Source organism: Petaurus breviceps, unplaced genomic scaffold, assembly GCF_028583685.1.
Source record: "Petaurus breviceps papuanus isolate PSGF00001 unplaced genomic scaffold, PetGlider_PUasm1.0 90574, whole genome shotgun sequence".
Taxonomy (NCBI): Eukaryota; Metazoa; Chordata; class Mammalia; order Diprotodontia; family Petauridae; genus Petaurus; species Petaurus breviceps.
In genome coordinates this window covers 5,042,572-5,067,835 of record NW_027187277.1, presented here as the reverse complement: position 1 = coordinate 5,067,835, position 25,264 = coordinate 5,042,572, and the positions used below count along the sequence as shown (strand labels likewise).

The following is a 25,264-nucleotide window of genomic DNA, read 5'->3' as shown; positions in this document are numbered from 1 at the left end:
GAAAGAGAGAGAGAGAGAGAGAGAGAGAGAGAGAGAGAGAGAGAGAGAGAGAGAGAGAGAGAGAGAGAGAGAGAGAGAGAGAGACAGAGAGAGAGAGAGAGAGAGAGAGAGGGAGAGAGAGAGAGAGAGAGAGAGAGAGAGAGAGAGAGAGAGAGAGAGAGAGGGGGGGGAGGAGGGGAGGGGAGGAGAGAGAGGGAGGGGGAGGGGGGAGGGAGGGGGGAGAAGGAGGAAGGGGAGAGAGGGGGAGAGGGAGGGAGACAAAGGGGGTGGTATTTATGTGTTTGGGGAGGAGAATGAGCAGAGCCATAATTAGCAATTTTGGCACGGGGGAAATTTCCCAAAAATGATCCTTTAAATCTATTTTTAAAACAATTTCACCTGGTTTAGAAGGCAGGGAAAGGAAAGAGATTTTGGGACACAAGGTCCTATGGAGGGAGAAATCCTAGGACACCATCCTGTGTGGTGGTGAAAAGGAAGGAAAGGGAGAGATAGAAATCTTGGGATGCCATGGAGCCATTCTGGTAAAGGACATTACAGGGAGTGGGGGAGGAGGGGGGAGATGCCAGGGGAGCGGACCTGGAATGCAGCAGAACTGGGACAAGGGAAAAAGCAAACTATATAGTCATTTTGTATGTTAATTATTCTTCTTAGGTAGATGCTAAATTGAGTTGTTTCTATCTTGCTGAAGGCATAAGCTATAAGCTGCACATAAATTTCAATGCCTTGGGGCAAAGTTTTGGTTCACTAGATATGTCCTAGTTACAAGAGCTACATCCTGGGCAGGAACAATGATATGAAAACAGGAGTGTGTATAGCATATTTGGAGAGTACTGAAAAGCTGAATTTGACTGGAATGTGGTGTTTATGTAAAGCTGAGATAGAAGGGCCAGGCTATAGAGGCCCTTGCTGAATGTCAGGCTAAAGAATTTGGATTTTAACCTATAGGTCAGTGGTGTCAGACAACAGATATCTGTTGTAGAAGGACTTGGAAGACCAAAATTAACATTATGCATGTTTGATTGGGCTCTAGGTGGTACAATGGATAGAACACTAGTCCTGGAGTCAGGAAGACACTAGCTATGTGACCTTGGACTAGTCACTTAACCCTGTTTGCCTCAGATTCCTCATCTGTCAAATGATCTCGAGAAGAAAATGGCAAATCATTCCAGTGTCTTTGCCAAGGAAACCCCAAATAGGATCACCAAGAGTCAGACACGACTAAACAACAAATATTTTATTGTTATTTTATCTCTTATTAAATATTTCCCAATTACATTTGGCAAACTCAGTCAGTTTGCCACCTCTGCTGAGGCAGTGGGTAGCTACTATATATTTTTGAGCAAGAAGAGCACATGCACAAATGAACCAATGTAGCAGATTATTCTGGAGGGAAAGTTGGGATGGGGGTATACCCTCCTCCTAGCCATGCAGAAGAAAGCTCTGCCTCTGAAATCTTCTTGATCTGAACCACACCACTGCAAAAGGCATTGTTTTAATCTTTGCAAAAAAAGACTTCACTCTAATTGGTACATGTACAGAAAAACATGTCCTTGCTTACAATAGGTAAATTCTCGAGGAAAACCTGCAACCAGGGGGGGCTAGGTGGCTCAGTGAATAAAGCGCAGGCCCCAGAGTCAGGAAAACCTGAGTTTGGTTCTGGCCTCAGACACTTAACACCCACACAAAAAATAACTAGCCGTGTAACCTTGGGCAAGTTACTTAACCCCAATTTCCCTCCAAAAGGCAAAAAAAAACCAAACAAGAAAAAAACCTGCAACCATACATGAGCTTTTAAGAATATAAATGGGGGGCAGTGGCTAGGTGGCCCAGTGAATAGAGCACTTGGTCAAGAGGACTTGAGTTTAAATCCGACCTCAGACACTTGACATACTAGCTAGCTATGTTACCTTGGGCAAGTCACTTAACCCCAATTGCCCTGCCCCCCCAAAGTGTGTGTGTGTGTGTGTGTGTGTGTATATATATATATATATATATATATATATATATATATATAAATGGAAACAATGAAACTGAATGAAAACATCTTCCCAAAAGGGGAAAAACAAAAAACAAAAACCTTTGTTGTGTTCTTCAGTACTTATTCTAACATCTGCTCTTACAAAATATTTCCTCAGATAAAAAAATTTGTAAAGGGTTCCTTTTCACCCTGCCATTCATTAAAAATAGCCTCCAGAATTCTCAAAAATAGTAATCTATTTTATTTATCCATGAAAATTTCTATTAAAGGCAAGAGACAACTAAAGAATTCCAATGATTAGGACAGATAGATAAAACAATTGCACAAAACTTAAAATAGTTTGCTATGAATATTTTATTAGCAGTAGTTTTTTGACAGACACTTCTCAGTAATTCACAATAGGACGCTTTAGCAACTGTCACCCTCAATATAAGAGTAGCAAAAAGCAAACCAAGAAGAACAAGTTGTTTTGCAATTCCAACAGAAATACACAAAAATAAAATGTAATTTCAATAATAACAACAATATCAGCGTAGGGTACACCAAATGAGGCACCCATTGCTTTTCCTTGCTGCTTACAAAAAAAGGAGATAAATCAATTAAAGTCCACTTGCTGCATAAAATAGAGGATGCACCCATCTCCAATTTCTTCACTTCCTTTCTTAGAATGTCTAATGTATTCAATACAGAAAAAATGTGAATTACACAGCACTCCATCATTATCAATGACTGTGCTGTCTACATTCTTCACCATGAGAGGAGTGTTCCTGGCATCAAATATTGGATAGAATTACTGGTCTACACTTGAGATGTTCATGACTCCCTCTATTTCTGGTGAGATATTTCTATTTTAGATTTGGAAATTTGCTTACTCTTCTTTATATGTGTTTTATTTCTGAAGGCATTTGTGTTTATATTTGCCCTTGCTCTAAACCATGTTCAATTTGCATGCTTCTAAAAAAAACCTTCATGCATTCCTACCGAGTTCAGGAGAGAGAACTGCTAACATATGGATACATATGGCTAGAGGACAAACACCTGTACTAATAAAACAATAGTTTTATAAAAGGAAAAAAAAAGAATGAAGCCTTTTTAGGTACAAAGGGAAAATGTAAACCTGTTACTTCTAAAAACACAAATCCTACATTCCTGTGCAAAATGTGGATGATACTCTACACAAAAGTTCTCTCCAGTCTATAGTTTTATTATTTCAGTAGTTAGCAGAATTAAGAAGTTATCCATTTTAATAATCAGCTTCCTTGCTGTTCCTCATACCACATACTCCACCTCCCATTTCCTGCCATTTTCTTTTTTTTTTTTAAAGCAATCGGGGTTAAGTAACTCGCTCAAGGTTACACAGCCAGTTATTTCTGGGTGTGGTGCTGAGTATCTGAGCCCGGATTTGATCCAGGTCATCCCAACACTGGAGCCGGTGCTCTTACTCGCTGAGCCACCTGGCTGTCCATTTCCTGCCATTTTCACTGGCTCTCTTTCTTGCCTGGAACTTTCTCCCTCCTCATCTAGGCCAACTGGCTTCCCTGGGTTCCTTCAAATCCCAGCTAAAGTCCCACTCTTGCAAATTCCAGGGGTGGGGGATAGCTAAGGGGATGTGCCTTGCTCTCCTTGCTGTTCTGAGCCCATGGACTTGGGGTCTTCTAGCTGAAACATAGATATTTGATTAAAGAGTATTGAACAGCATGAAAAATGGCTGTGATTTATTTTTCTTACCATCTCTGTGGGTGAGACATGCCACAAAGAGACAGTTCTCTCCTCTGCTTCCTTGTTTATGGAAACATAAGAAGGCTGGTAGACTTTGGTTGGCTCAATCACGAGAACCTGAAATAAGAACAGATATTTGTAATCTATTGGAGCATGCAGCAATAGCTATACTTATATCACTATATATACATATATACTATATACTCATACATTATACTATAAAGCTTCAGAAGAATCTGTTGTTCTAACTGTGGAAAAACAAGGAAAGATCAATCATTAATTTTCAAGTACTAAGCAACTGCAACCAGGGAAGGAAATGAAAAATTTAATTTGGCCTCTTCTGTCCTTACGACGCAAACCAAACACTAACTGGGTGCTAAGAATTCTTATCCTATGGTTGTTGTTCAATGCTGTCTGACTCTTGGAGACCCTGCAGACCTTAGCACATCAATGCTGTCCATGGAGTTTTCATGGCAAAGATATTGGAATGATTTGCCATTTCTTTCTCCAGTTAATGGTACAGATGAGGAAACTGAGGCAATCAGGGTTAAGTGACTTGCCCAGGATCACACAGCTAGGAAATACCTGAGACCACATTTGAACCTAGGAAGATGAGTCTGCCTGACTGAAGGCCCACTCTCTCCACTGCACCATCCTTATAGTTATTACCTGGCTATTATTACTGAACCTCTTTGGGGCTCAGTCTCCTCATCTGTGAAACGAGGGGCTTAGACTAGATGACTTTTCTAGCACTTTCCGCCTCTAGATCTATGATGCTCTAGGGGAAAATGTCAGTGAATAACTCTGGATCAAATGTACCCAAGGGCACAAGTAAAACCAGGGATGTTCTGGTAGATATTCAATAACCAGCTCTCTGAAAACAAAGGATACAGTGTTAAGTTTTTATGAACATTTTCTTTATCTTATTAAGTCTAGACAATTAACAAAATAAGAAATCAAGCCTTGATTTGTAGCCCTTGCTGATTTTCAAGGTGTAAGTGCTCAAATCCTTTAGCAATCAGGATTCCATCTGATCCCAGCACACCCCTGGAAAACTATGAGGATGGAAACACTTGAAGGCAAGGGGCTGCCCCACTTTAGCAACTAAAACAAATAGTTGTAACATCATAGAAACTTAGTTTTTTTAAAAAGTTTGATGAATAAGCTTTAAAACTTTTCCTAACCATTTTAAAGCATATTCTTGAATATGTCTTTCGGAAATTTTTAAGTGGTAAACCCTCTCCTCAATCCATGTACAATGTCTTAAATAAATGGAGTTTAGCATATCATACCGGAAATCTTAGTCCATTCGTGATTTCTTTTGTTGCCTCAAAGATTATATCAAGCCAGAAGTTAAGCAGCTCCTGTCTATGAGAATGTTCAGTGGTGAGTTTCTTAAAGCGCTGAATTAGTTGCAGATTCTGAACTAATGACCGAAGATACCTATAGGAAGAGAAACATAAGGAAATTAGACCCCTCAAGAAAAAGAATTTAATTATACCTGAAATTTGATTTTTACTAAATCATGAGTCCATCTCTACAGTCAGCTTTCTAACAAAAGTCTTATTTTTCAAGAGACTTCATAAGGAAGATCTATGTGCCTTTCTTGGCAATATATTCAGGTGAAAGAGCCCAAAGGTAAAGCTAATTGTAAATTCTCTTACCTTTTAATGAAACTACAAGCTGAGAATAAATATTCCCTAGGTAGATATCCTAACTGCCCTGACTTGGTTGAATGTATAAACTACTAAAGTAATGAATGCAAGCTATTCTTTGGCTCTTCACCTATGGAAAATGGGCATACATTCATTCATTTATTTATTTATTTACTTATTTATTTATTTATTTTTAATTTTTGCTGGAGGGGAGACAATGGTTGTTGTTGTTCATTCTTTGTTCATGAAGAGTATCAATGACATCACAAGGGTGATGTCCAGAGGGAAGATAGGGATTCAAGCAAGGAAAAAACTTTGAAGAGGCCCTCCCAATCTAGAAAGGAACCCTGCAAACTTCTCCCTCTTGGTTCTGGATATTTTCAAAAGACTGAAGAGGCTGATTTGGTTTCAGAACCAAACTCTGGGGCCTTTGGACCAAGAAGACTCTTAACCCTGCTTCTAGACTGTCTTGTACAAGAGAGATGGGGGAGGCTGCATTATGTGTCTAAGAGCATCTGTTCACTTCTCTATCTCTTACTTCTCAAACGCCCTGTTCTGTTCTTGGGGGTCTTTACTTTTGCAGGCCTGGTGAATTTGGAGAGGTCAATAGTTTAAGGGTTTGAAACTGAAAGCATGGAGGGCCCAGAAAGAGCAGATCTACACTTCCCCCTAACCCAGAGGAAGGGAAACTGTGGATTCGAGGCCACAGATTCCCCACCCCTGTTAACCCATTCCAAAGCAGATCTTGACAGAAGACCTGTCTATATTAGTTACACTGGCTTCCATTTTCCTTTAACAAAGAATTCAGAATGCCAAACCAAAGACACACCACCATTTCTCATGACTGAATCTTTTCCAAATAATAATACCTATGGTTTACATTGCACCTACTATGTGACAGACTGTACTAAGCACTTTACAATTATTATCTCATTGATTGTCACTACGATGTGGTGAGGTAGGTGCTATTATTATCCCCATTTTACAGATGAGGATACTGAGGCAAACAGAGGTCAAGCAACCTGCCCATGGTCACATGGCTAGGAAATGTTTGAGGCTGGATTTGAATTCCGGTCTTCCTGATTCCAGGCCCAGCACTTCATCCATATCAGAAGATCACAAAAAGAGTTGGTATTTGATGACTATAGACGTATGGTACTCACCAGATGGGAGGCTTGAGTTTAAACAGCCTCTCTGCTGCTTGCACCGCTTTCCCTATGTCATTGGCCAACATGCTCACATTGAAGAACTGACCAACATCCCAGTAATTGTTCATTTTTTCCAAGCTTCCTTTTCTTCCCAGCAAACTATTCAGCCGGACACCTTAGAAATTCAAATTTTAGTCAAGATTAGTTTATATAAACAAAGACATCAAGTGAACAGAACACTGGATTCTGAGTCAAATGAGGGTTTGAGTCCAGATTCCACCTCTTAGTTGTAAGCCCTATGATCCTGGGAAAAGAATTAGACCTAAGTCTCAGTTTCTCATATGTAAAATGGGAACAATAATATTTTCCCTATACAGTGTTGTTGGAAGGATCAAACAAGATAATGTATGTAAAGAATGATTTTTATGGCAAACTGTCAGAATGAGTTATTACTACTAAAAAAAAAAGATAAGATAGGGACTGAACCAGTGATTTCATTGCTGTAGGGAACTCCCAGATGAGGAAACTCCCTCCCCATCAAGGCAGGTTAGCACCTTCTCTGCAACTTAAGTCTTAGCAAGTTGCCCAGAGCACAAAGAAGGCAAGTCAGTTGCCCAGGGCCAGCATATGTATTAGAAGCAAGTCTTGAATCCCCATGTCTTCTTGGTTTTGAGGCTCTCTCTTATGCCATACTGTCTCTCTATTATAATTTATTTTTATTAATTAGACTTTATTGTCTAAGTTATTGAGATCATGTGATGTTCAGGATCTAAGTAATTTAATTCAACAAGCATTTAAGCACCTACTATGTACAAAGTCCTGTCCTAAAGCATTCACTAGGTGTCTACACTGTGCTAAATGCTGGGGAAAACTAAAATCATCCCTTCCTTTATGGAGTTTACATTGTTCCAGGGAGGAAGAATGGGGCAAATATATGTGCAAAGAAAAGTAAATAACAAGATAATTTTAGGAGAGAACCCTGACAATAGTTTCTCCTGGGAAAGGGCCCCTGAAATTATGCCTTGTAGAATTCTAAGAGGTTCATACACAGGTGAGGAGGAAGTATATTCCAGTTAACAGTAGCAACTTGTGCAAAGATCCAGAGGTGGTAGATGTATTTCCAATCTCATGAAACAGCCAGTGGGTCAAGTGCTTAAAGAAAAATAATGTGAAATAAGTCTGTAGAGGTAGGCTAGAGCCAATTTACAAAGGACTGTAAACATCAGTTAAAAGAGTTTACATTTGTTCCTCCAGGGAAATAGGGAGCCACTGAAGATTCTTGAGAGTGGCATGGACAGAAGCTGTGCTTTAGGAATACTGTTTTGCTGTAGGGAGAATGGATTGTAGAAGGGTGAAACTAGAAACAGGGAGACTAAGTGGCTGTTCTATCAGTCCAGGTGAGAGGTGATGAGTGAATGAACTGGGGGATGACCATGTGAGTGGAGAGAGGGAAAAGGATTTGAGAAATCTTGTGGAGGCAGATTTGGCACTTGATTGGATATGGAGGAGTGGGACAGGAAGAGAGTGAAAAATGACTCTGAAGTTGTGATCCTGGGCAAATGAGATCTGAGTCACAGAGCAGACTGTGGAAAAAGCAGTTTTTAATCAGGTGGCTGCCCCTGCTGTTGGGATGATTGTTGTTCAGTCATTTCAGTCTTGTCCGTCTCTTCGTGACCCCATTTGGGGTTTTCTTAGCAAAGACACTGGAATGGTTTGCCATTTCCTTCTCCAGTTCATTTTACATATGAGGAAACGGAGGCAAACGGGTTAAGTGACTTGCCCCGGGTCACACAGCTAGTAAGTGTCTGAGGCCGAATTTGAACTCAGGAAGATGAGTCTCCCTGCCTCCGGGCCCAGAACTCTATCCACTGGGCCACTGATGTTGAGTTACCAAAGAACAAATGATACATCGCTTCCTGCAATATACAGTGGGTGAGTGACTTGTATTTTTTTTACTTCAAAAACTGACTTACTAAAAAGCATAAATAAGATGCATAAAGAGCTTTACCTATTTTTCTCAGTTCCATAGAAGTTTCAAATTGTTGTCCAGCAACTATCAGCAAAACAGCCAGATTAATTCCAGAGTAAAGAGATGACTGGAGCTCAAATCCTTTTCGGTACCTGTTAGGACAAGCATGCCAGTATTAAACACAGCATTTTCTCATGCTGAACTAGTGACTGGAAGAATAAATTTAATTGAAGAAAAAGGTCACTATCACTCATCAAACATTTTCTCAATCTCCTTCTTTGTGTTAGCCAAATAACAAATCTATTAGTGTCAAATGCCTTTCATAGCTTCAAAATTCTGGTAAACAAATATTTAAAGGCAGCCACCAAAAATCATCCTCTTCAAAGTTAATTGGGTGGGTTTTTTTTTTTGCATAAATGATTAACTCACCTATGCTGTCAAACCCAGCTGTCTATTACAACAGTAAAACACAAAGCAGCTTCCCATTTTCCAGCATGGAATTGTAGGGGGAAGGGAGGTTTCCTTCACATGTATAGGGATACTATGGCTTAATTGGACAGGATGTCTACATTAGATTTTTTTTTTGTCTGTGACTACACTAAAAGGACAACTAGATGATGCTAGTAGAGTACCTGGCCTAGAGTCAGGAAGACTCATCTTCCTGAGTTCAAATCCAGCCTCCGACACTTCCTATTTGTGCAACCCTGGGCAAGTCACTTAACCCTGTTTGCCTCAGTTTCCTCATCTGTAAATGAGCTGGAGAAGGAAATGGCAAACATCTTTGCTAAGAAAACCCCAAATGGGGTCACAATGAGCAGAAACAACTGAAAAAGAACGCTAAAAGTACTTTCAAAGGTACTACTATGATTATATTTTCAAAATGCTTTCTTTCTTTTTATTACTATCATAGAGATAAACCTGAAAGAGACCTAAGAGGCCTATCTAGTCTATTTTACAGATGAAAAAACTGGAGCCTAGAGAAGATGATGATCCCCAGGTAATAAGTGTCAGAGGTGGGCTTTAAAGGCAAGATTTGGTGTTCTGAGTATCAAAGTCAATCAAAATGCTAGATAAGCATTTTTTTAATTTTAAATTTGATATAAATATGTGACTCTAAGCAAGTCACATAACTTCCCAGTGCTCCCCTACCCCCAGACAACTAAGGATAAGCTGGAACATTTGAGGGAATTTCCATGCCGCTTCATCTCAACATTGCTGAAAACAGGTCTGCACACCACCCCACAAAAACAGGAGTACCTTATGAAGGGATAAAGAGAAGGAAGAGCTCTGGAGATGCATTTTTAAAGGTATTTCCCTCCCACCTCCCCAATATTCACATTATGCACACTTTGGGAATTAAATCATAGAGATGAGAGCTAGCAATGACATTTTAAAAATAGTCAGTCTGGACCCAGAAAGGGTTGGGGAATCCATTTTTCTCAGAACCAAGTTGGTGATAGCAGAGACTGTGGTGTTACTTTAAATATAGGCCTCTCTCAGGATGGCCGAGGATCAGGCTTGGAAGTGTGGTACAGGGGTAAGAGAGTAGGCTGTGTAGTCAAGTGGACCCGGATTCAAATCCCTCCTCTACCATCTACTGCTCTGTGATTTTTGGCAAGTCATTTAACATTTCTGGGCCTCGGTTTCTTCATCTACTAAATGAGAGTGTTGGCCTCTGAGGTCTCTTTGATCTAAGATCCCACAAGGGAATGAATAGATCAAGGGTTCTTAGATAAATTTCAGGAGGAGGGAGTGGACCTGGCAGAGGAAAAAAATGACATCTTTATTTTCACTACTCTCTAATTTGCATTTCCTTCAATTATATTAAAATAGTACTCTGACAAGTGGTCCATTAGTTTTCACCACACTGTCAAAAGGGTCAGTGAGAAAATAAGCTGAAGAAGCCATGTGAGACATGGATAGATTCTAGGGATTTCACAACCTGGTCACTTGGGGGTGAAGGATGTGCAGCCTGAATTCAAGTGATCTCCAATTGACTGCACTGAGGATCATCAGGAGAGACAAGTAACACACCTGTTCCCTCAGCCCTACTCCCACCCTGACTCCTGCAACCCTGTGCACAGACACAGAGACACAGACACACACACTCTGCCAAGGGGCCTACGAGACAAGGAAGGAAGGAATATGAGCCCTGAATCACCTGAATGGAAATTGGAAGCAAAAAACAGAGGGTGTGTCCTGATCACTTTTGCTTCCTATGGTACTCAGACTCAAGAACTCCTACTTCTACCTCTGATAAATATTTTTTTTTGAGGCAAGTGAGGTTAAGTGACTTGCCCAGGGTCAAACAGATAGTAAGTGTTGGAGGTTGAATTTGAACCCAGGTCCTCCTCAGTCCAGGACTGGTGCTCTATCCACTGTGCCACCTAACTGCCCCAACAATGAAATTTTTAGGAAGTTTATTGTTGTAAAGTATCCTTTTCATTAATAGAGATATTATTAACTATATGAAAGACTTAATTCAGTGATCTGCCATAATTCTAGATCTAGAGTATTCATGATGAAGAATACTGCCCACCTCATAAGAGGAGATGATGGACTCACAGGCAACATGAGACACATTTTGGACATGGTCAATGCAGGGATTTATTATCCTTAACTATGCTTATTTGATATTGGGTATCAAATTTTTTTTCCAGTGGAGGAATGGAAGGGAAAAAAATTGATAATTAGAAAAAAAGGTGTATACACACACACACACACACATATATATATATATATATATATATATATATATATATATATGTTTAAATAACAATCAATAAACTACAAAAGTGGAAAGCTTGGTGGGAGGAGACTACAGGATTCCATGGCTGAAAATTCTCCCTCCATGCCTTAATAGGTGATTTTCATTAGTTGAGTTGACCCAAAAAATCAACACCTGGTGGTCACTCTCTACCAAAAATTAAGCTACACTGGTTTCTGGCCAACAGGCTTTGGATAGATGTTTCAGATTTCTCTTTCACTTGGCATCATCTTCAAGAACCAGAGCCCCACCATACCGTTGGAAGGTACCAGAGTGCCTGCAGGTTTTAATGGAGAAACAGAAGTATTGGTGAAGTATTAATGATCCTTCACATATACATGATGCTCTGCATGTCTCAAAATAATTTCACAAAGATTTTCCTCTTTAGAGAAGTGGTTATCAACCTTTTCTGTGCCATGGACAGTGTAGTGAAGCCTTTGAATCCTTTCTCAGTATAATGTCTTTAAAGGCACAAAATAAAAATCACAAAGGAATTCAGAGGAAATCAATTTTATTGAAAATCATTTAATGTTTAGTTTAAAAATATCCAAAAAAGCAAGCTTCCAGACTTTGTGGGGGTCCATGCACCCTAGATTAAGAACTCCTGCATTAGAGCCTTCCAACAGGACCTAATGAGCTCCACTGGGTAGATGTTATTATTCCATTTGACAGAGGGGGAAATGACACCACAATGAGCTTAAGTAAGCTTCCAAAGGACATATGCAGCTAGTTAGTGGTGAAAGTGACACTAAAATCCAGATCTTCTGACTCCTAATTAAAAGCTCTCGATGGCAAAACATAGTATGAAACTGATTGTTGTGAAATAATAATTTTTAAAATAACAATAATAAGTAGCAATTAATTATTTTGTACTTTGAGGTTTGTAAAGGGCTTTAAAAACACTATCTTGTGTAATACTCACAATAACCCTGGGACCCTGATTTGCTCAAGGTCACACAGATAAGAAAATTCAGAGCTGGATTTTGACACCAGGTCCTCTGAGTCCAGACCCATCATCCTCTTCACCTTAAGTATACTTCTCAGCCAGCAGCTACAGACAGTGAAACCCACAGATGTTGTCCAGTTGTTTTTCAGTCGTGTCTGACTCTTCATGACCCCATTTGGGGATTTTGGGCAAAGATGCTGTAGTGGTTTGCCACTTCCTTCTCTAGCTCATTTTATAGATGAGGAAACTGTAGCAAGCAGATTAAGTGACTTGCCCAGGGTCACACAGCTAACACATTCATGAGGCCAGATTTGAACTCACAAAGATGAGTCTTCCTGACTTCAGGCCCAGCACTCAAGTCACTGCATCACCTAGATACCACACCTGGTGTTGGTGAATTTATGCAATTCTGTCACCTTGCATGTTAAAAAAGAAGTTGAAGGGGTGGCTAGGTGGCACAGTGAATAGAGCACCGGCCCTGGAGTCAGGAGGACCTGAATTCAAATCCGGCCTCAGATACTTAATGCTTATTAGCCACGTGATCTTGGGCAAGTCACTTAACCCCAATTGCCCTAGTTTCTCTCCTTCAAAAAGGAAACAATATAGAAATTGATTTGAAATAGAATTTAATCTCACCACTCAATGGCAGAGTCCCTGCTTTCCATATCCTTGCAGTCTGAATCAAGGAATATATCCTTATAGATTCTCCCACATAAGCAGAACATATCTGGAGCAGGATGATCACATGTTTGTAGAACCTGAAGCATCACTTGGAGTGCCTTCCCTCGGTCACCGGCATGATTTCTCCTGAAACACATGGATATGTCATCATGAGAAGCTGGTGACAAAGAAAGATGATTTTTCTTTTTAAACTTGCCCTTGAGGCTAAAAAACTGTGCATACCCTTTGATCTAGCAGTACCACTGCTACGTCTATATCCCCAAAGACATAAATGAAGGGAAAATGACCTATTTGTACAAAAATATTTATAGCACCTCTTTTTGTGGTGGCTAAGAATTGGAAATCGAAGGGATGCCCATCAACTCGGGAAAGGCTGAACAAGCAGAGATATATAATTGCGAAGGATTATTATTGTGTTATGAGAAATGACAAGCAGGATAATTTCAGAAAAACCTAGAGAGACATACACAGTAACAGCAATATTGTACAACGAATTGTGAATGACTTAACTATTCTCAGCAATACAATCCCAAAAGACTAATGATGAAGCATACCACCCACCTCCAGAGAAAGAACGGATATTGTTTGAGTGCAGACTGAAGCACATTATTTTTCACTTTCTCATTTTCTTTTTTTTAATTCAAGACTTTTTGTACAAAATGACTACTATGTAAATGTTTTACATGATTGCATATGTATGACCTATATCTGCTTGCTTACCATCTTGTGGGGGAGGAGAGGGAGAAAAGGAGGGATAGAATTTGGAACTAAAAACTTAAAAAAACCCAAATGTTAAAAACCATTTTAACATGTAATATGGGGAAAAAAATAAAATGTGTGCCTAAAAAAATCTGCCCTAGAACAACACTTTTGGTCTTCTGCTTAAACAAACAAAAAAAGCAATAACCTATTTTCCTTTCAAATATATCAAGTATATGAAGATTCAGACACTTATTAAGTACCTACTATGTTACAGTGTTACTCCACAATGGGGATAAAAGAAAAAAATTCAAGCTTCTGTCCTCAAGGAATTTACATGCCAAAAGGAAAGAAAATTACACACACACACACACATTCATATATATACACATATATAACCGTTGTTGTTCAGTTGTTTCAGTTGTGTCTGACTCCATTTTGGGGTTTTCTTGGCAAAAACACTGGAGCAATGTGCCATTTCCTTCTACAATTCATTTTACAGATAAGAAACCTGAGGCAAACAGGGTTAAATGACTTGTCCAGGGTCACACGCAAGTAAGTGTCTGAGGCCAGATTTGAACTTACAGAGATGAATCTTCCTGACTCCAAGTCTGGTGTTCTATCCACTGTGCCACCTAGCTGCGCGCGTGTGTGTGTAGGCATGTGTATGTGTGTGTAAACACATACGTATACATACATTATATGTGTGTGCATATATACATGTATGAATATACATATAGGTATACATAGATATACCTATATGTAATATGTATCCCATATTACATATGGGATTTTAGCGTTTGGCTTTTTAAAGTTTTTAGTTCCAAATTTTATCCCTCCTTTTCTCCCTCTCCTCCCCCCCCCCAAGATGGTAAGCAAACAGATATAGGTCATGCATATGCAATCATGTAAAACATTTACATAATAGTCATTTTGTATAAAAAGACTTGAATTATAAAAAAAGAGGAAGAAAGTGAAAAATAGTATACTTCAGTCTGCATTCAAACAATCTCAGTTCTTTCTCTGGGGGGCAGGTAGTATGCTTCATCATTAGTCTTTTGGGATTGTAATGCTGAGATAGTTAAGTCATTAACAGTTCTTCATTGTACATATATGTACATATATATGTGTGTGTGTATGCACATATTTGGTCCAGTCACATAATTGTGCCTGAGGCAAAATTCACACTTGGTCTTCTTCCCACCTTGGTGACTCTATCCACTGTGATAGCTAATTGCTTCATTCTAATGAGATAATGCAGCAGCTGATTTTATCAACATTCTTGTTTTGGATACTTCCCAATGCACCTGATGCTTCCTTTCTCTATTCAGGAGATTCCTATTCAGTCTACAAATTGTTTCTCCCGATGAAGAGTCCATGTTCTCTGTTGTCCCCGCTTATTCCTTCAGTACAGGGAGCCACCCCCACCCCCAACTGAATTAGTTTTGCTAAACATTAACAGATGACATTTATCCTCAAGCTAATCTCTGGATTCTATGGAGAAAAAAATGAAGGAGATTAGATACTTAACAAAGTACAAAATTTCTACATTTGCTATGAGTCAAATTTTTTTTAAGGTGTCTAATGTTCAGACTTATGAAAAGCTGCATTAACCTTTCTGAAATTCTTAGTTGTTAATGTGATTTTAAGCCTTTGAGGTCTAGTTACATCTAGATTGCCCCCACATTGCTCCTTCATTTGAAACTTACTCTTTCCTTTCACAACAAAAGGTCATTTGAGATTGGGCAAAAAAAAAAAAAAACCAACACACATATACACATAATATCAGACATTTTCAAGAGAAAAAGCAAAGAGAACTTTTCAGTTAAAAGCCACTTTAAGGAGAGCTGCTAAATAGTCTAATGCCCTTAGAGACGAACAATCCTCTTTGCTTATCAGCTCATGATTTCCAGACCCCAAGGTATCCAAGAACAAGCCAATATTTCAGAACTGCTGTGTTTAATCAGTCACCAGTTCGAGCAGTAGCCAGCTGCCTGTTTCTGGTAACATGAGAATTTGTCAGTTAATAGAAACCAATGAACTAAGGTCTACTCTACTGAAAAGTGGTCTACACAAGCTCCTGAGCCACCTTTATGCCCCTTCCTCTCCCTTTTTTCCTCTAGCTTTCCCTCATTGGCCACCCAACAAAATGCTTAATAAAAATTACTGACCAACAGGAGACAGGTGATTTGTATTTCACTTATATGGTGGGGAGAGGGGGAAGTTGGAGGAGAAACTATAATTTTTCGAATTTGGGGGTTTTTTTTTTGGTATCCTATAATAAATGGCCTGGGAGCCAAAAGACCTGAGTTCAAGTTCAGTTGCTCGACCTGAGGTAAGTCATTTAAATTCTCTGAATCCCAGTTCATTATTTGTAAAATAATAATTCCAGCCCTTACCCTCTCCAATGGGCCTCTTATAAGAATCAAATGAAACACTTGGAAGCACTTTATAATCCATAGGCTATTTTTAAAATCCATAGAAGAAGAAAGGAAGAAAATATACTTTTCTTTTATATTTTTCTTGCTTTTTTTCAACATGGCTAATAAGGAAATATGTTTTACATGGATAACTGATATATTGCTGCTTTTTTTTTTTTTAAAGCAATTGGGGTTAAGTAACTTGCTCAAGGTTACACGGCCAGGTGTTTCTGGGTGGGTGCTAAGTGTCTGAGCCTGGATTCGATCCCCAGGTCATCCCCACACTGGGCCCAATGCTCTTACTCACTGTGCTACCTGGCCGCCCCATATTGCTACTTTCTTAATGGATAGGGAAGGGCTGGAGAAAGGGAATGAATTTGGAATTCAAATTTTTTTACAATGAATATTAGAAATGTATATAAAAAATTTTAAAAAAAAGGAAGATAGATTCAGAGGATTTGGAGTCCAAGTCCTACCATTACCACTGTGAGATCTTAGGAAAATCACTTGCCTTCTAAGAGTCTCAATTCTCTTAATGGGAAAAATGAGAGAAGCTAGGTGACACAGTGGATAGAGTGCCAGGGCTGGAGTGAGGAAGACTCAACTTCATGACTTCAAATCTAGCCTCAGACACTAGCTGTGTGACCCTGGGCAAATCACTTAACCTCTTTACAGATGTCATCATCTGTAAAAGGAGCTGGAGAAAGAAATGGCAAACCACTCTGGCATCTTTGCAAAGAAAACCCCAAGTAAGGTCATGAAAAGTCAAATGTGACTGAACAACAAAAATGAGAGGGTTAAACTCAATGGCTTCTAAGGCCCCTTTTAGCTCACAAGCTATGAAGCATGAGGGATACAGTCTACAGGAATGAACAAATTCCCAGATGAAAATCCATAATCATTCAACTTCTTTTTCAAAACTATAAACTCCTAGAAGTCAGAGGTCATATCCTCTAGAAAGTCAAACACGATGTCCTTTTAACATACTTGCAGTTGTCCAATAAATATTTGTCAGCTGATGAACTGTTATGTTCAATTCCAGGTCTGTCACAGGCGGTCATGCAGGCCTCCTGAATTCTGCTTATTTACAATACTTCAAATGATTTGTGCTATTTCGGCCTTTTGATCATCAAATCTTGATAGTAAAACCAACGCCTGGGGCAGCTAGGTGGTGCAGTGAATAGAGTACTGGCCCTGGAGTCAGGAGTGCCTGAGTTCAAATCTGACCTCAGACACTTAACACAAAAATTAGCCGTGTGACCTTGGTCAAGTCACTTAACCCCAACTGCCCTCGCCAAAAAAAATGCCTGATTCCACTTCAATGGAATGTGACCAAATGACTGCTCCAAATGCAGATAAGAGACACTAACTGAAATCAAACTCCCCTTCCTTCTTCTTTGAAGAGCAAAAGAATGAGCTCTGGACAGTTTTTAGCAAATACTGTAAAAGGAGCTGGCTGTTAGAGAAGAAAATTACTTCCACCAGCCTGAACCTACATATTGACAAGACTCCCAAAATTTTCTCAAAATGATAAAAAAAAATGACTCCCTGAACTATCAACAGAAATTCACTCCCCTTCACTGTTCAAGCACCTCCTCAAACCCCACCTGCCTCTTCCCCATAGTCTCCCCCAACTAACTCAAAGAAGAGATGCCTCTGGAAGTCCTGCTTCCATGTTTGTTGCCTTCTTTCCTCAACACTCAATATATATAAAATGTAAACAGTGCTCTTTTGATTCTTAATTTGTCCATATGATTTGGAGTAGGTGCGTGGGGGATGCAGTCCAGACCTGTGAATTCATACACACATAAAGATTTCCATCGAGTAAATTCTTTTCTCAATTTGAAGCAGCAACTGTTATGCAAGTTAGTCTTAAAAGAGTTTCCCTCTACCCAAAGGGCAATCAAACCATGCATGCCCTTTGACCCAGCAATACCACTTCTAAATCTGTAGCCCAAAGAGATCATAAAAAAGGGAAAAGGACCAACATGTATGAAAATACTTAATAGCAGCTCCTTTTGTGGTGGCCAAGAACGGGAAATTGAGGAAACATCCATCAACTAGGGAATGGCTGAACAAGTTGTGGTACGTGAATGTAATGGAATACTATTGTGCTATAAGATATGATAAGTAGGTGGATTTCAGAAAAATCTGGAAAAACTTACATGAACTGATGCCAAGTGAAGGGAGCAGAACCAGGAGAACATTGTACATGGTAACAACACTGTATGATGATCAACTAGATAGCTCATCATCAGTACAATGATCCAGGACAATTCCAAAAGAATCATGATGAAAAATACTATCCACATCTAGAGAAAAACTATGGAGTCTGAATGCAGATAGAATCATACTATTTTCTCTCTTAGTTTTGTTTTTCATGACTTTTCTCATTTGTTCTGTTTCTTCTTTCACAACACGATTAACGTAGAAGTATGTTTAACATGACTGCACATACATAACCTATATCAGATTGCTTGCCTTCTTGAGGAGGTGGGAAGAGAGGAAGAGAGAGAGAAAAATTTGGAACTCAAAATCTTATAAGAAATGAATGTTAAAAAATTAGAAAAATAAATTGCTCTTTACTTGTTTAAAAAAGAAAGAAAAGATAAAAAAAAGAGTTCCCTGGGAGAATTGAGGAGTTAAATGATTTACTAGGACATACAGTCAGTATCTTATCAAAGATGGGATTTGAACTCACACTTTTCCTGACTCCCAAACAGTTCTCTACTCACTACATCAGTGGTGTCAAACTAGAATGGAGGGGTGTCTAGGTGGTGCAGTGAATAGAACGCTGCCCCTGCAGTCAGGAGGACCTGAGTTCAAATCTAATTTCAGATACTTGGAACACTTACAAGCCATGTCACCTTGAGCAAGTTATTTAACCCCAATTGCCCTGATTTCCCCTCCCCCCCCCAAAAAAAAAACTAAAATGGAAACACATCCCTAAGGGCTATATGTTGACTTAGAAAAAAATAAATTAACATTATCTGTGTTAGATTGTATTTTTAAATTTTAGTTTGTTAAACATTTTTTGATCACATTTTAATCTGATTCCAACCCCAAGTGTTTTGTAGGTGGCACACAGCCCGAGGGTCAAGAGTTTGACACCCCATGCACTGCGTTATTTTGCTGTTGTTGTTCAGAACTTTTCAATTTGGGATCTGTTTCAGGAGGTGACCGGTGGATTCTTTCAATTTCTATTTTACCCTCTGGTTCTAGTATCTTAGGGCAGTTTTCCTTGATGAGTTCTTGGAAGATGTTGTCCAGGCTCATTTTTTCATCGTGATTTTCCAGTAGGCCTATGATTCTCAGATTATCTCTCCTGGATCTGTTTTCCAGGTTAGTTATTTTTTCATTGAGATATTTACCTCTTTTTCTAATTTTTCATTCTTGATGTTTTGTTTGACTAATTCTTGGTTCCTCATAAAGTTATTTTATTTTTCCATTGAGATATTTGACCTCTTTTTCTAATTTTTCATTCTTGATGTTTTGTTTGACTAATTCTTGGTTCCTCATAAAGTTATTTGCTTCAATTTGGTTGAGTCTACTTTTTAGCGAATTATTTTCCTTGGTTAGTTTTTGGACCTCCTTTTCCATATCACACATTTTTCTTTTTAAGGAGCTGTTTTCTTCATTGTAATGTTTTTCTAATTTTGCAATTTTGATTTTAAAATAATTCATTTTATCTTCTATCTCTCTAATTTGGTTTTCAAAGTTCCTTTTGAGCTCATCTATGAATGCTTTCTGTGCTTGAGACCAGTTCCCTGTTGAGGCTTCAGCTGTGGGTGTGGAGTCAACACTGTCTCCCTCAGAATTTGGTTCTTCCCTCACACAATAGTAGGACTCCAGGGGCAGCTAGGTGGTGCAGTGAATAGAGCACCGGCCCTGGAGTCAGGAGGACCTGAGCTCAAATCTGGCCTCAGATACTTGATACAATTACTAGCTGTGTGACTTGGGCAAGTCACTTAACCCCAATTGTCCTCCAGAAAAAAAAAATAGTAGAACTCCTGAGTCTTTGTCTTTGCAGTCTGCTTTTTATCCATTTTGAGGTAGGGTCCTAGCCAAACCCTTCCTCTAGGATTCCCAAGCCTTTACTGTTTAAGGTTTTGCCCTGCAGCAATAATTACTATGTTTTCAGGGTCAGTGGGGGGGACTGGAGCAGCTGGGGTTCACTCTGCCATCATGGTCCATGGAATTCCAGATAGGGGCTTTTAAAATTTCTGGGCTGTGGACTGGTAGTCCCAGGAGTAGGTGCTGCCCCTGCCAGGGGCCCTGAATTTGACTCTTACCCTGCTCTGTCTAGTCCCGGCCCTGCAGTGATAGGCCTGGCAGTGGCCCTTGTGGTAGGTGGGTCCACTTGCCACCACGTTGATCAGGCCTTGTCCGGGCCTCTGTGCCAAAGCCTCCAGGCCTCTGTCTGCACACCATGGCGTCAGCATCCGGGCCTCTGTCGGGGCCTCTGTCTGACTGTGATTCAGAATTACACCAGCATATTCTTAACTGCCGTAGGTACTGTGAATATCATGTTGGCCTACACTTTGTATCCCCAGTGCTTAGCAGTGTCTGGTACAGAGTAGGTGCTTAATAACTGCTTATTGACTGACTGAGTGAAGAAGTCACAATGAAATGACTTTGATAGAAAGTTTTTCCTTAATCTTTGAAACTTCCCTGACCTTTAGCTGTACCTTACCAATAACCTCATTATGGATGATAATGTGCTCACTATACAAATAGTCAATAAAGATTACTCATACAGAACCCTCATATCACAAATAAAACACAGGCTTTACTACAGCTGAGTTCAGTGGAAATTTTAAGTAATTGGAAGACAAAGTTAGTTCAAGAAAATCCTATCTTTGAAAGTTCTGCTAGAAGTAGCAGAGTGGACATTAACAGTAAAAACCATACAGGACTGAACCAGTCTCTGCCACTAATACAAACCCGCTGCCATTCATGGGTCAAGCATCATTTATTACTGGTCACCTTTCCTAATTAATTCATGACTCTACCTTGCTCTATTTCACATGAGTTAAAGGTCAACAGTAACTCATGAAAATTCCTCATTCATCTCTAGCTAAGTAACTGGAATGTCCTGTCTTTCTCTTTACATATACAACAGAATACAAAATCCCAGAATCCGAAGAGTGGGAAGGAAACTCAAAGGCCATTTAATCCGACCTCTAGCTGAAACATAAATATTGTTTAGAGAATCCCTATAAACAAGGACCTCTGTCTCATGTGGGAAAAACAAATTTGGGTTATTCAAAGCCCACACCATTTCCATCCTCCACACCAGAATGCCAAATTAATATTCCTAAAACACCAGTCAGACTGATGGGGTACTTGGGTGTCTGTGCTTGGACCCCAATTTCAAAATCACATTACTCTCTAGCGTCAAAACACTATCTTTGCCAGCTTCTCCCCAGCCCAACAACACAATGCCTAGCTAATTACTCATGAGTGGGACCCAGCCAAATACTTATCTCTCTCCCTGATACAGTAACAAGCTGTACCTGAAAAAATTCCACTTGATTATCCATACGAACTCCCTATCTGATTACACACATTCTAGACTTCTCATTATGTATGCCTTAGGTTTCAGATATATGTATACTCCCAACATCTATCTTGTCAAACAAGACATTGATAGGTGGCAGACTGGGCATTCCTCAGTCAGCCCTGACTGCTAGCTGACTTAGTGATGTTGCGGCCTAAACCACACCTCCATGTACCCCCTTTTGGGTTATTTCCAGGTAAAATGCCTGCACAATAGATACTAAAAGTTCAAGTCCCTTTAAGAACTGACCACTCCTTAACCACTCCCTAATCCTGCCCTGAATCACCTGGTTACCATATTTGGCACATGTTTTACTATAGAATCTCCTATATAAACTTTAACTGTACCCCTCTAGGGTTATAGGTTCCCTAAGAACTTTTGCCTGCTGAAAAGCATAACAATAAATCTTTGCCAACTTGACTGCTAGAATGCTTGAGTCTGAGAATTCATTCCACACAGCCCTCTCCTGTACTGCTGTTTATGAGGGGTCCCTGAATCGCCCCCCTTCCAAACTCTATCAAGACTATATCATTCTCCTGCTCAAAAATCATCAAAGGTTCCCTATTGCTTCCAGAATAAAATACAGGCTCCTAACCTGCCTTTTAAGTTCCTCCATAGATCTTTCTCCTATACCTCTTCCCCAAATTATTTCATCTTACCATACTCTACATTCCAATCAAATTGAATTAATAGCTATTCCAGAAACTCATCATTCTACCTCCCATTTATGTTCCTTCCAACAAGTTGTCCCCACAAAGCCCTCTTAATTCTACTGCCTTCCCTCAGTTTACTATTTCCTATTTATCTTGTATGTAGCTTGCTTTGTATATATTTTTTTTAATATTGTCTCCCCCTTTAGACTGTAAGTGCCTCGAGGGAAGGAACTGTCTTTTAACTCTTTTTGGATCCCCAATGCTTACAAAGTGCCTGGCACATAGTAGATGTTTAACAGATTATTCTGACTGATTGGTACACACTGCCTCAACACTTATACCTTTTAGAATCCCTAGTTTCCTTTAAGGCCCAGCAGCTACCCCCTAAGTGAAATCTTCCTTATCTCAGCTGGTAGTGCCATTGGTTGTTGTTCCATTGTATCTGACTCTTCATGACCTCATTTGGGGTTTTCTTGGCTAAGATACTGGACTTGGCTAAGATACTGGCATTTCCTTCTCCCGCTCATTTTATAGATAAGGAAACTCAGGCAAACATGGTTAAGTGACTTGCCCAGGGTCACACTGCTAATAAACGTCTCAGACCAGATTTGAATTCAGGTATTCCCAATTTCAAGCCCAACACTATCCACAACACATGACTAAGCTGCCCATTAGCACTCTCTGCCTCCTCAAATTACCTTGATTTACTTATCTCTGTACATACCATATAGTCCTAAGAGAATATAAACTCCTTCAAGGCAGGAAATGGCTCTTCTTTTTCTATAAACAAACTGCTATTTCCCAGGCCTTACCTTGCACAACTCCTTTCACATATAGGTACTTTGAAAAATGTCTTTTTAATTTAACTGAGAGAAAAGCAAATTCCTTGCACCTTTTTCACAAAGGCAGATTCCAGAACCTGGCATTTAAGGGTCTCTAAAATCTAGATTTAACTTGCCTTATTTCACATTATTTCCTTTTACTCATTATATTCCAAGCCCAACTCAGCAAGCCATCTCCCATTTCCATGGATTTACAGAGTCCAAAGCATTCATTCCTCAACTCTGCTTCTCTGAATTCGTTACCACTTATAAGGCTATGACCTGGGCCACCTAAGAAGATTTTCCTCATCTCCTCCTCCCTCCTACTTATCAGGAACATACACATTCAAAATGAGGTGGACACACCCATTGCTAGAGCTAGCTCAGTGTTTGGGAGGCTCGAAGGTCTACAGAGCCATGGTGCTGACCTCATTGTTGTATGTCTATGAAACCTGGACAGTCTACCAGCGCCATGCAGGAACTGAATTGCTTTCATCTGAATTGTCTTAGGAAGATTCTGAAGATCACCTGGCAGAATAAGACACCTGACTCTGAAATCCTTTCTTGAACGAAATGGCCAAGCATTCAAACTCTGCTTCAGTGGGCACAACTCTGATGGACTGGCCATGTTGTTCAAATGTAAAACATATGCTTGCCAAAGAGAATGTTTTATGGAGAACTCACACAGGGCAAATGCTCACATGGTAGTGAGAAAAAGCAATACAAGGACATTCTCAAGGTCTCTCTTAAGAACCTTTGGAATTGACCTGCATGACATGGGAGACAATGGCACAGGACCACCCAGCATGGCGTGCCCATATCAGAGAAGATGCTGTATTCTATAAGCAAAGCAGAATTGAAGTAGATCAAAGGAAAAGAAAGATGGGCAAATTTAGAAAATCCACCCCAAATGTTCACATGGATTGTTTGTGCCCGACCTGTGGTAAAACATCGTGAGCTCGTATTGTTCTGATCGGCCACAGCGGGACAGACTCTAACATAGTGATGTCATTTTTGTCCTCTTCAAGACTGAAGGACAGCAACCTCCCTCCCCCACTTTAGAACTCACTTCCCTCCTATAAATTACCAAAACCCTTCCCAACCTGATCCTTTCCTACCTTTCTGATCTTCCTATACTTTTCTCTCCTCCATATACTCTATGACCAAGGAACACTGGCCTTCCTGGTTTTCCTTGAACACAACACTCCAAATCTTATCTTCATGCCTCTTCTCACTGGCATGCTCTCCCTCCTCACCTCTCCTTCTGGGCTTCCTTTAAATCAGCTCAAATTCCTGTAGGAAGTCTCACCTGGTGGGTTACACCTCCACACCTACCACCCACCCCGCTAATGCCTTTCCTCTCAAATTGCATACATTTATACATATGTATGTACATATATGTCTATATTTACATATATTATGTGTGCATGTATGCACATACACATATGTACAATTATTTATATGTTTTCTTTCTCTGATTCAAAAGTGAGCTTCTTGAGGACAAAGTCTGAGTTTCTGCCTTCCTTTATATACTCAGAGCTCAACACAGTGCCTTGCACACAAATTCTTAATCAATTGTTGTTGACTGACAATATTTTTTTCTCTGTGTACATATTATACCCTATTCATAGGATGCAAACTCCTTAGAAACAGGAATTGTTTCATGTTTATCTTCATCTCTCTATCTAGAACCTTGTCTGGCACATGTTAAGCACTTAATAATTGCTTGTGGAATTAAACTGAAGCCCTCCTAACATAAGAGTCATCATCATATCTCTAGTGGAAGGAAGGAAATATACACACACACACACACATATTTAAATACCCATTATATGTTAACACTGTGTTAAGTGTTTTACTAATATTATCTCATTTAATCCTCATGACAACTCTGAGGTAGCTGCTATTATGCCATTTTACAGTTGAGAAAACTGAGGCAAACAGGGATTAAGTGATTTGTCCAGGGTCACACTGCTAGTAAATGTCTGAGGCTGGATTTAAACTTGGACCTCACTCACTCCAGGCCCAGTGTTCTATCCAATGCACCACCTAATAGCTTCAGCAGCTTGGTGAAAAGTAGAGTTTATAGTGTGCAGGGCTCCCATCTCATAATCACTTGCTCTGAGGACACAGCTGTAGCTTCACTTGGTTCAAAAGCCAAGTGAAAGGAAAAACATGGTGTCAGCCCACAACTCAAGCTAATTGGTTGTTATGTTGAGCATGTTTCTTTTGGCTGTAATTCATTTTA

At 39.7% G+C, this 25,264-nt stretch overlaps 1 protein-coding gene across 1 annotated transcript in view; it reads right to left on the bottom strand.

Annotated features, from left to right (window-relative positions):
• MAP3K15 (mitogen-activated protein kinase kinase kinase 15) overlaps positions 1-25,264 on the bottom strand; it is a 148,264-nt gene that overhangs the window by 57,066 nt on the left and 65,934 nt on the right. The window contains exons 7-11 of the mRNA XM_069063468.1: positions 12,819-12,989; positions 8,509-8,621; positions 6,516-6,675; positions 4,990-5,140; positions 3,707-3,814 (exon numbers count right to left, since the gene is read on the bottom strand). Coding sequence (XP_068919569.1) covers positions 3,707-3,814; positions 4,990-5,140; positions 6,516-6,675; positions 8,509-8,621; positions 12,819-12,989 — 703 coding nt within the window. The remainder of the gene's footprint in view (positions 1-3,706; positions 3,815-4,989; positions 5,141-6,515; positions 6,676-8,508; positions 8,622-12,818; positions 12,990-25,264) is intronic.